This window comes from Varanus komodoensis, unplaced genomic scaffold (genome assembly GCF_004798865.1).
Source record: "Varanus komodoensis strain SLA01 unplaced genomic scaffold, ASM479886v1 scaffold7_1, whole genome shotgun sequence".
NCBI classification, from domain to species: Eukaryota; Metazoa; Chordata; class Lepidosauria; order Squamata; family Varanidae; genus Varanus; species Varanus komodoensis.
This window is the reverse complement of record NW_025336479.1, coordinates 1,082,747-1,095,008: the sequence shown is the minus strand read 5'-3', so window position 1 is coordinate 1,095,008 and position 12,262 is coordinate 1,082,747. Positions and strand designations below refer to the sequence as shown.

At 45.0% G+C, this 12,262-nt stretch overlaps 1 protein-coding gene across 2 annotated transcripts in view; it reads left to right on the top strand.

Annotated features, from left to right (window-relative positions):
* GGA3 (golgi associated, gamma adaptin ear containing, ARF binding protein 3) overlaps positions 1–12,197 on the top strand; it is a 35,786-nt gene extending 23,589 nt beyond the window's left edge. For both annotated transcript variants that reach the window (XM_044453565.1, XM_044453564.1), the window contains exons 10-17: positions 246–362; positions 4,535–4,816; positions 6,266–6,333; positions 6,910–7,226; positions 7,701–7,966; positions 8,843–9,012; positions 9,294–9,404; positions 10,023–12,197. In XM_044453565.1, the coding sequence (XP_044309500.1) occupies positions 246–362; positions 4,535–4,816; positions 6,266–6,333; positions 6,910–7,226; positions 7,701–7,966; positions 8,843–9,012; positions 9,294–9,404; positions 10,023–10,133 (1,442 nt within the window). In that variant the 3' untranslated portion in view covers positions 10,134–12,197. The remainder of the gene's footprint in view (positions 1–245; positions 363–4,534; positions 4,817–6,265; positions 6,334–6,909; positions 7,227–7,700; positions 7,967–8,842; positions 9,013–9,293; positions 9,405–10,022) is intronic.
* Positions 12,198–12,262: the final 65 nt, after the last annotated feature.

Here is a 12,262-nt window from a genome sequence, read left to right as displayed (position 1 = left end):
AAACATGTCATGTTGCTGTGGGTGAAAGTCCTAACTTGTGATAGCAGAAAAGCGTGAGGCAAGAGCTACGTATGGAGGGAGACAGTCGCAGTGCATCCAGGGGTGGGGGGCACGCTCTGAATGGGTAGAATTCTTCATCATGAACATGAATGAGTCAACTAAACGGATTATATCCCCAGACTGCGAAAACATTTCCATGAAGGAAATGATTTACACCAGTGGTATGCCATCTGTTTTTTTTGCAGGAGATATCCTGCAGGCCAGTGACAACTTATCACGGGTAATAAATTCTTACAAAAGAATTATTGAAGGACAAGTCATCAATGGTGAAGTGGATATTTCCGTGCTGCCTACAACAACTGGTGAGTCAAGAACCATCTGTTCCCCTTGCTTTAATTCATCTAAAAATTATACCCATTTATAATGCATAGAGTATTTTATAGTCCTTTGCTCTAAAGTGGCTTTATAGGATTGATCTCACGATCAATCAACAATCGATGGCACATAGCAACAACCCTTAAAAATCAATATTGTAACATCATTTAAAGTCTGTCTACATTAAATATGTAAACATACACATGTATAAACATTCAGACATTCAGCAATAGAATCATGGAATCATAGAAAAGTAGAGTTGGAAGGGGCCATGAAGGCCATTGGGCCCAGTCCCTTGCTGTTGCCAAACACTAATTTACACCGTCCCACTCAGATGACTATCAGTTTCACCTTGAATGTTTCTAGTGTGAGAGAGTGCACAACATCTCTAGGCAACTGGTTCCACTTTTGCATCACTCTGAAAGTGAGGAAACTTTTCCCAATGTCTAGCCTGAATCTGGATTGTCGCAGCTTGAATTGATTATTCCATGTCCTACACTCTGGCATCAGTGAGAAGATATCTTGATTTACTTCTTTGTGACAGCCTTTGATGTGCTTGTAGAGGGATATCATGTCCCCACTCAGTTTTTACTTCTCAACTTGCCCAGTTCTATCAGTCTTTCCTCATAGGGCAGTGTTTCCAATCCCTGGATCATTTTTGTTGCCCTTCTCTGGACCCTTTCTAATTTTTCTGCATCTTTCTTAAATCTTGATGCCCAAAACTGGACACAGTATTCCAGATGAGGTCTGACTAGTGAGGAGTATAGAGGAACTACTACTTCTCATGATTTTGAATTAATACTTCTATTACTACTACTTTTTGCTAATTTGCTTATCAGAATGCCGTGTGGCACTATGTTGAAAGCTTTGCTAAAGTCAAGGCAGATTATGTCCACAGTGTTTCCTATGTCTATTTGGGAGGTATAGACATCCCAATAAATCCCAATAAAATTAAATCCCAATAAAAATGAGATTAAATTAGTCTGACATGATATATTTTTGATAAATCCACGTTGACTTTTATTAATCCCTGCATTTTCTTCGAGGAACTTGCAGACTGATTTTTAAAATAATTTGTTCCAGTATTTTTTCTGGAGATTAATTAACTGGTCTGTAGTTCCCAGGTTCATCTTTTTTCCCCTTTTTGAAGGTGAGGACAATGTTAGCCCTTCTCTGGTCATCTGGCACTTCTCCTGTTTTCCAATATTTATTGAAGATAATAGCCACTGGTTCTGAGAGTTCCTCTGTTAGTTCTTTATGACTCTGGGATAGCGTTCATCAGACCCTGGAGATTTAAATGCATTTATTCCATCTAGGTGTTTGTTGACAATTGGTCTGTCAGTCTTAGGCTGCCATCTCCTACTTTCAGCTTGAACTTCTTGGATGTAGATTTTCATGTGGGAGAAGACTGAGGCAAAGTAGGAATTGAGTTTCCTCTGCCTTTTCCTTGTTGTCTGTTATCACTCCGCCATCCACTTTGAGTATCTGGACACCTTTCTCTTTCACATATCTTTCATTTTGGATGTATCTGAAAAAGGGTTTCTTGTTCTTAGCATCCCTTGCTATTCTCAGTTCATTTCCTGTTTTAGTCTTCCTGATGCTGTCCCTGCAATTCCTTGCTATTTATTTATATTCTTCCTTTGTGGCCCTGCTTCCACCTCCTGTATATTTTCTTTTTTTTCTTTCAGGTTGTCATTTAACTTTTTGTGGAGCTACATGGGCTTTCTCTGCTGTCTTCTACACTTTTTTCTTGTTGGAATTGTTTGTAGTTGTGCTTGGAGAATCTTCTTTTTCAAGATCTTCCACCCTTCTTGGGCACCTTTTCCCTTAAGAGTGAGTTGCCATGGCACCTCAGTTTTCACTGCTCTGAGTCCATTTAAGTTGGCTTTCTTGAAGTCCAGGGTACATGTTTGACTGCAGTTAACCTTTGTCTTCCTTACAATTGAGAATCCAAGCATCGCACAGTCACTTTCCCCCTGTGTTCCCGTGTCTGCTCTTTTGTTGACTAGGTCATCCTGGTTAGTATTAAATCAAGAATAGGTGGTCCTCTTGTTCCTTCCTCTACCTTCTGCTGGAGGAAGTTGTCGGCAACACATGTCAGGAATCTCTTGGAGGGGCCATGTCTGACAAATATTTCTCCCAGCATATATCAGGGAAATTGAAATCCTGGTGTGACTATATCATTCTTCTTGGAAATGCTGGCAAATTGCTTTACAAGGTTGCATCCTTGCGCTCTTTTTGACTGGGTGGTCAGTAATAGATGCCGATAACTATGCTTTTCTTATTTGTTGCTCCCTTTAAATTAAACCAGATGCTTTCAGTGGGACTACTAAGTTATTCTTCTGAAAATCAGGAAGGTGAGGGAGGAGCAGAGCCAACTGAGCAGAGACCTTGAGGAGTATTCCTTAAGGCAGTGGTTTTCAACCTTTCCACAGCAAAAACAGAAAAACTGCCTCGGGGTCTGCTGAAGCAGAAGCAAAAAGCACCATGCACATAATATAGTATTATGTGTGTTAGTTTCCAAACACAATATCCCCAGAAAAGGAAAATTCTCCTGAACAGCTAGAAACCAAACAACAAAAAATGCCAACACAAAATTGGCACAGCATGGCTCCAGCCAACTCCCACCGAGCTGTCTCTCCCCTCTCTGGCCCCACCAGTGGCACTGGCGCACCCCCAACAAACGCAATGCCAACTGAGGAAGAGGTGGTGGAGCACAGCTAGTCCCTGTACTGGTCCGTGGCGAGCAGGTTGCAGCCCCCCTGCGGACTGGCAGGAAATCTCCCGCAGAGCAGTGCCAGTCTGTGGACCTGTGGTCGAAAACCACTGCCTTAAGGCTATGACTGTGGCACTTTTCCGTCCCCTCTTCCTTCTCTTGAGGGCGGCAGCGCTTTGGGGAGGGACCTCAGCTAGGCCTCACTGAACTGGACAGTTCTTTGCATAAACGATATTCAGAAATCAGCGGGAGCAAACTTCTGCCTCCTAGGATACTCTCCTAACCTTAAAGTGGCCATTCTTGAACAAGACAACTTCCAAAGGGAGAAGCCACTAAACTCTAACTTATCAAGAACTTCAATTCTGCCATTAAAGGCCTTAATTGAGATCGTGGGTATATCTTACCATACATGTTAACTTAGCAAAGCCAGGATGCTTGTATTATCATCAATACTTCTTTGTAAATGGTCACTTTCATCATTTCACTAACATTTAAACTTCATTGTTAATTGACACCATCTGCACTTTTTTACATTCCCCCTCCATCAACTGTGTGGATATGTGCCTTGTGCTCACATTTCATGGATCCGAGGAAGTAGGCTCTAACTCATGAAAGCACATGGCACAATAACCGTCTTAGTCTTTCATTGTGTTTACCAGTAGTGCTTCAATAACGGTTTGCCTGTTATACTAAAGTTGAATGTTTCTGTCCACTTTCACTGCTGACTGGTGGACACTTTGCATTTCTCAACCTTTAATGCACAAAGAATGGATGAGAATGCTGACAGGAAGCACTCTCCTGAGAGAGTCCGACCAACATGCCTGAAAAAACATGGCACAGCATTCCTAATTATGGAGATTTAAGAGATACTTTTCTCAGGATCTGGAACAGGAGGACATTCTCTCTGTCTGCTGAAGAAATGGTGTAACTGGAAATCCCTTTTATGAAATCTTGCTTACTCTACTTGTTTGCTTCTGCTTCTGTTTCCGTTTCTTTCATTTGTGTCTAATTTTAGACCATAAGCACTTTACTCTGTCAGGTTTTACAAAGTACTGCCTACACAGATAATGTTATATTAGTAATAATAATTTCCTGCTCTAGTGCAGTGATGCCCAGAAGCTGGAGTGAAGCCCTTGTGCCCAAGGATATATAGCATGACATCTGCATAAAGATGGCCACTTTTAAGTAATGGAGCTTTTTAAAATGGGGATGCAGCCATACAACCTCCTGGAAGCTTGAAGGATTGAAGTACAGGTCTGATAGCCTGGGGAAAGGCTCACAGCCAAAACCATTTGAATATCGGCAGCATCATGGCATCGGAGCCACCATTGCGCTCTTCGTTTGCTACCTTCATTATATACCTACCCACTTAACAGTACCTCTGTTTCTTCCCGCCTTGCTGCGTCCCTTGCCAAACTTCCTGTTCTCTCCTGACCCCTACAGGAAGTGAATCTGTCAATAACATTAGTACACTCATTGATTTGGCCGGATTGGACATTTCCAGTACACCCCCACCGCCAATGCCTCCGACAGCACTGACACCAGCACCGACACCAGCGCCGGCTCCAGCGCTAGCCTCGTCGGAAATCCCCATCCTCCCTCCACCGCCTCAGGCACTCGGTCACTCCCGAAGCCATTCATCCAGCCAGGCAGACGCCACTGCAGCTCCGCTGGCCAGCACGGCCAATCCCCTCTCCTTGCTCGATGAGGAGCTGCTGTGCTTAGGTAAGATGGCTGCGATTTGGACAGGCTTGTGAGGGGAGGTACTACCAGGTGGCGGCGGCGGCGGCTGCTGGCTGTACAGGAGCCTTCCAGGACGGCTGCCCAGATCCCTAAAAGGAAAAGGGGAAGTCTGCTTGAGCTGGCCAGACTAGATTAGAGCTGAGAGCCGCAGTGGGTGGCAAGGTCTTCAGTATGAAAAGGATAGGAAAGATGGGATGCTGTGAGCAACAAAGGTGCTTCTTACAGTCATGAAGGAACTCCCTCATCCCAGGGTCTGTTTAGTTAATGACCTGGGGCAGTTGATTTCTTTTGTTCGTCTGAGTGACTGAGCTGGACCTGTTCATTAGTCTAGGAACAGCATCTCTCACATGTGTAGTAGTGGTTAAGAATGTGAGAGTGGGACTCAGGCAATCTGGGTTGTAGTTCGCACTCAGACATGGAGCTGACTGGATGACTTTGGCCCATCACAGACCCTCAGGCCAGCCCTCCTCACAGGGTTGTTGTTGTGGGGATAAGATTGAGAGCAGCAGGAGGAGAATGATACAAGCTGCCTTGAGTTCTTTAAGAGGAAAAATGGTGGGATATAAATCTAATAAATAAATAATATATGTAGTACCTTGCTTGCTTCTGAACATTGTAAATTTATTTTTATTTATTTATTTGGGGTTCTTATATGCCGCCCCATCCACATAAGCCTCAGGGCGGCTTCCATCAAATAAATAATAATACAAATATATAAAAACTAGAAACATCCAGGTGATAAGTTAAAACAATAAATACATTAACAAATTAATTAAAATACTGCTTAAATAAAAAGGTCTTGGCCTGGCGCCAAAAAATGATGGCGCCAGGCGGACCTCTCTGGGGAGCGCATTCCATAAGTGGGGCGCCACCGCAGAGAAGGCCCTCCTCCGGGTGCTCACCCTCTAATATCTTTCACGGAGGGTTCCTGGAGAAGGGCCTCTGCCGCCGATCTCAGGGGGTGGGAGGGCAAGTAGGGATGCAGGCGCTCCTTTATCCTTAAATAACAGCATTGTGAATCATAATGAATGCAGTGAAGAGTTAAGGAATGAATACATGGGTGGGCTCAATGTGTATCTTTTTCAGAATCCCAATGAGTTGCTGGTTTCAGGCATGATCCATTTAAACAGAAATAAGTCCTACAACTTCCAGCATTCTCCAAACACTGCAACCCTAACGGATTTTTTGGATTCGTACTTTGTACTATATTTCATCCTCACAGCAATAGGCTTAAAGAGAGTGATTTTCCTAAGGCCACTCAGGGTAAAACATGGCTGAGTGCAGATTTGGACTTAAGCCTCCATGATCCCAGGGTAAAATATTGCAAGTGGGCTCTCCTTGGAATCCCACCAGCTCTGCTGTGACTTTTCTCCTAGGAAATGTTCAGCTCTTATGTCCTTTCCCTTCCCTAATATTGTCTCTTATGCCCAGGCCTGAATGACCCACCTCCAACTGCAGCAAAAGAATCAGCTGAGAGCAGCCAATGGAACATGTTCCAGGTACTTTGCTTTATGATGATGGGACTGAATTTACACTCAAGCTAGTACACTTTGGGAAGGACCCTGGACCAGACGACTGGTACTATATTTGAGCGCACCTCAGCTGAACCTTGCTTCATTTTCTGGCTTATGCCATTACGAGAAGGCACCGATAAAAAACAATGGGCAGGGATCAGCCCCCTTGTCCATAATAATGTCTGAGTTCTGACAAGCGTTGGTTATTAACTGTGAGGTGTTGTTGAACCATGAGTCATCATGTTACCTGAACCCAGCATTGCTACCAAAATACGGTTTGTTAACCACAAACACTATAGCTCGCAATCTAGCAACAACTCTTGAGTTCTCTTCATCGGTTGTTTGTGGTTAACTGGCTCACAGTTCAGTGAGAATCCACATTCAACCCAGTGTGATCCCGCAATGTGGTAGTGCCTTTTGTGAGCTCTTGTTCCCCCGGTCCCTTGCTCTCACCCTCTTTTAGAGCATGCCCCACCTCATGGAGTGCCATCATGGAGAAGCAGCACATTGGAGGGGAAGCAAAACAGTTCTCAGTGTATTCCTTTGCTTTGTGTGTTGCAGAATGAGCCAGGAGATCTGGACTTCTTGAATCCAAAACCAGTTGCCATGGCCTGCAACTCGGCAGTGAACCCTAATCTTTCAGCTGTGTCGCAGCCTGCATGTGGAACATCAGCACCTCTTACTTCCACGTTCACACCCTCTCAGCCTGTCTGCTGTATCCCTGCCCCTACTGCATCCCCTTTCATATTCTCCACTGGACCACCTCTGGGCCCTCCAAGTACAATGTCCGTTGCCCCTGGCTATCTCAGCTCTGCTCTGGGGAGTAATAGTCTGCACAAGATGGATCCATTAGGACATCTTCTGGATGAAAGCAAAGGGTTAGGTTTCTCTTGTTCTTCTGTTTGAAAAGGATGGCTCCCATAAATCCCCCACACACAGCCTCACTCGCATTAAAAATAGGGAATAAGGGAGTTTTCCTTCATCAGGAGTGCAGAACCTAGGGAACAAATAGGACCCCTGAGGATTCCTTGTTTCGCCATACTGCTTCCCCTGATCTTCTCCCTTTCCCTCAACCGCTGATCATTCAGCGGTCTCCCAGCTTCCACCATTCCCTCCCCCCCTCTGATACGCATGGTACACAACGAGGCATGGTTGGTTTTTAAAGTTCACTGAGTTTTCAAAGAATAAGGCTGCTAATAGCATATGTGCAGCCCCAAGGGGTTTATACAGAGGAAGAGGAGGAAAAAAGTGGGCACAGGGTGGCACTAGAGAATGTAAGAGTTGGCATGCAGACTCTCTGGCTCCATGGCTCATTTTCTTTTTGTCTGTGTTTGTTCTCCAACCTGTTCCAGACCTTCCACTCAAGTCAACACAGCAGCCTCTGTGTTCCACCCGGGAGCTGCGTTGCCGGCTGCTCCTCCCGCACCTCTGGTGGCTGCCTCAGGACTACCTGCAACAGCTCCTGGAGGCCCTTCGGTTCCATTCCCAGGCAGCTGCACTCCTGGGTCAGGAAGCCCGCTTTTCCAGCCAGCCTCATTCCAGCAGCAGGGGAGTCCTCTGAAAGGACCGGAGATCTCCTTGGCCAATGTTCACGTTCCACTGGAGTCCATTAAACCCAGTAGGCACCACAGGCCTTTTTCACTCTCCCCGCTTGAGTCTAGATTGTGGTTTAATTAATTCAAACTGTCTTGTTTTCATAACATGAAGGTTTAAGCACGGATTCTTTCCCTTTATTTTGCCCAGCCGTACTATCTGAAAGCAAACCGTTTGTGCATAGCATGAAAAATAGACTTGGGAAATCTGCATGGCTGCATTCCACCCACCCTCACCAAAGTGGATATTTCTCTGGTTTAGTGAAAAACATGCACTGTGGTTGAAGGAAACGTCTGAAAATTAGTGGGCCCAGTGGATGCATCCCCTCTGGCCTTGCAGCTTTCTTTTACTTAACATACACAGGCCCTCTCCTTTGTCTCTGCGCACCGAGTGACCTGGCATATTGTTCCATGCAGTGCATCCGTGCAGCTTTCCTTTTTCCTTACCACACTTTCCCCCAAAGTCAACCTTTTATAATTAGAGCAAGTTCTGAGAATTAAGAACAAGTCTGGATTTATCTTATTCACAGCATATTTTCTGGTGGCTTTGAAAGAATTTCAAGTTTACAGTCCAGTGCAATGTGCTAAGTTCCCTAGTTTAAGAATACAGTTCTTAACAAGCAAAACTTCTAGGGAACTTGAAGGATGGAATGAAAGCACTGGCACCCGGGGCAAGCCTTTTCCTTTTGAGCCAGATGTGCCTCAGAAAGAAATATATGCAAATTGAAGGAAAAATGGCCACCCCCCATCCACTTTTAGTGGCTTAGCTCATTAGAACTCAGTGCAGTGCTGCATCCTTGCTCCAAACGAGGCGCTTTGCTCCCAGCCTTCTAGGGGTAAGTGTTCACTCCTGTGATTCCCAATGGGCCCCGTGCCATGTTGATGCTTTCTTCCTCTTGCAGGCAGTGCTCTCTCCGTGACTGCCTATGACAAGAACGGTTTGCGCATCCTGCTGCACTTTGCCAAGGAGTGCCCACCGGGCCGGCCTGATGTGTTGGTGGTGGTGGTGTCCATGCTAAACACAGCGCCTCTTCCTATCAAGAACATGGTGTTACAAGCTGCAGTGCCAAAGGTAGGGGTGCCGAGGATTTCTGCAGGGTCAGAGGACTGAACCGGAAGAAAGTAACCACTTTTCCGCCAATCTTGCTACCACTTTGCAGGATCCGTGTTGTAAACTCTTGCCTTAGTCTATCTCCCTGGCCCAGTCTACCAGGCAAGTATTTATTTTTATGATTTGTCAACTGTACATACAGCTGTCCTCCACATTAGACTTAGGTTTGATGATGCAATATAATTTCTGTTATCCTGCACTAACATTACCCAAGATTTTCTTCTTTGCTTTTTTACCTGCAGTCCATGAAAGTGAAGTTGCAGCCGCCTTCAGGGACAGAGCTTGCGCCGTTCAATCCCATCCAACCGCCTGCTGCTATCACCCAAGTCATGCTGCTGGCAAATCCTAGAAAGGTGAGGAGGTTTGTGTTCATGGTTACTCCATCCCTTCTTGAAGGCTGACCACTTCCATCGGTTTCTACAACCTGGGCCATTCAGCTTGAAAAGTCCCATCTCTGCTCACTATTAATCCGGGCAGAGATAGAAAGATAGCATAGCAGTCAAACCTGTCGCCCTGATACCCATCTTTGGCTACACACTGAATATCGGGTACCAGGTACCAGCCACTGGGGATGCAACATCTACCCTTTGCACTGTTCTTGGGAGCTTACAGAAGCATCTGGTCAGCTAGAAGTAGAAATAAAATCATGCTTTTTAGTATCAGGCTATAAATCTACCACCACCAACTTTTATGCTAGAATGACTTCTGCATTTGAAAGTACTATTACTGGATTTGTGACTCAAGGTAAAGATGGTTGCAGGCATAGTGCTCTTGAGTCTTTCTTACTAGGTTAACCATGTAGCACAATTCGTAGCAGTGCATTCCGTAGCCTGAAAGCAGAGCCACAGTGCTCTGATCAGATGCGGAAAGATGTGTAACCGCTGTGTCTTGGTTCCATAATACAGTATCGTGCACTTTCTGCCCATTCCCAAGCTTTTGTCTCACTATGTTGTTTTCCGTCTTCTTTGCAGGAGAAAGTGAGGCTGAGGTATCGACTGACTTTTGCATTAGGAGACCAGCCCAGCACAGAAGTGGGGGAGGTAGATCAGTTTCCTCCTGTGGAACAGTGGGGGAACCTATGACCCTGAGGCTTTCCAAAGGATTGGAATGAATGTGAAGTGGAAAGGCTACATGCGGTATCCGTTGGTGATATTTAGCTTTCTGTACATGTTCTGTCCACTCCACTTGTTGCTTTAGTCCAGACTGCTTCCTGCACTCTGGAGAAAAGTAGTCCAGGGCATGAACTTGTGTTGGCAACTAGGAACAGAGGCCTGGCTGGCTTCTTTACTTTGGCCAATCCAGTTCTACCTTCCACTTTGTTAAACTTGAAATAGGATCGTTCTGGAGAGCTCAGTAAGCGGAAAGGGAGTGCACTGGTGCTCTTAGCATTGGTCTGTTGTCTGCAAAGGGCCATGATGCCTTCCTAAGTTCCTTTGGGGCTGAGCCCTAACAGATGTTCCTGTGCTCTCTTTTTACCTCCTTGGTGCCAGAACTAGGACAACCTGTGGGCTTGCAGAGCAACAACACGGGATCCAAAAGAGGAGGTTTCTGCCATCACCCAACACCCCACTTTCTTTTTTGGGTAACACTTACCTTAAATGCTAGCACAGCACATACAGGTGAATAAGAGCTGGATATTTCTCACTCGTCATATGAGAACATTAACAAACACAGAGCTCTGCAATTGCCACCTCTGATTATATTTCCAGCCGACTCTCTAAGGTGTGCTTCCCAGGCAATGAATTGGGTTTGTATGCCCACGGCTGTGCAGCAGTTTTGCCTCTGCATTCGACAATTGTATTCTGTTGAGAGGTAAAACTAATCTAGAGTCACAGCCATTGCTCAAGCGGGGGAGGATGGTGGAAATGATTGAGGAAGGGCATCCACTGTCAGTGCAACTGTTAATCAGGGTCAGTGTTAGGAAGTGGTGCAGCGAAGGCCTCGAGTCTTCTTTTGAAGGCAGTATTATTAGTTAGGAATATTCAGTGTACATAGAGCTATAGGAAAATGTCAGACCTGCAGATGAAGGGAAGGAGAAGCCATGGCAATGCATGTGCGGACTGATTATAATCTATTTTATTCATTCCAAATATTAAGTGGCTAAGTGCAATTGTCCCCAGGAGATATCCCTGTGTTGAGACAGACAAAACTTTCTAAATATTAATGGTATTTATAATTAGGCACAAAAGCCATAACACGAGTATTGCTGCTTTGGACCAAGAAGTAGCTTCCTTTTATCCAACATGTTTTTTGATCTAAATATTTTCAAAAATCTGAATTTGTCTTTATGACATGCATATACTCTCGTCATGAACTGATCGTTTTGCTTGGTTATAGAGAAGGCACTTTGGACATACAGTAGGCTTAAGAATCACTAGAAGCGTAGTTTTCAGTACTTGCTACACTGTGCACCTGAAGACAGAAACTTGGCTGAAGCCAAGTTAATGAGTTTTTCACAACTCCATCTTACAGAGGTATTTCTGGCCACCCTATATTTAAACGTCTTCCATGTTAACATCATGGAGCAGGCAGGTGTCTCCTTCAATGGCTTGTGTTCTTACCAGGTTTGGGTTTTCTAGCAGGAGAGAGCAAACAGCACATCAGCAGCATTTGGAAGAGTCAGACTTGCGTAGACAGTTGCCCTCTGTGCAGAGGCAGACACAACCCTGATGAGCGAAAGGCAAGCTATGAGGCTGAGTGGTAGACTGCATTCGCTGACAGGAACAGAATTGCATTTCTTCTGTCTCTTGATTCGGCCGTCATGAGTATTTCAGTCTCTCCGCTATCAAGTTTTGCTTAGCTTACCGAAGTCTGCCCTGTGCCATAGCCTATCCATCAAGAGCAGGTTTAATTGCCTAGCTGCAAGTCATTCTCTGACTGAGGAAACCAGAAAAAAGCACAAATGCTTTCTGCCGAATGGCTTTCTGTGTCAGCCGTGCTGCCATGCCCATACTGTATAATCCAGCAGACAGATTCCATAGTCTCACTGTGTGGAAATGTACTGTTACAAGCTTCAGAAATTATTTATGAATGTTACTCGTCCAGAAGCTGAAGTTGCAGCTTCCTACCAAACACTCAAGACTGTAAATATGTCTCAGAAGCATTCGTTTTTCTGCACGTTCAATAAAATTGCTTTCTCTACTCTACTTCAGCTGCCTTGCAGCCAATTCATATCACAGTGTGTTTTGCTCCTAAACCACAGGGCCCAACA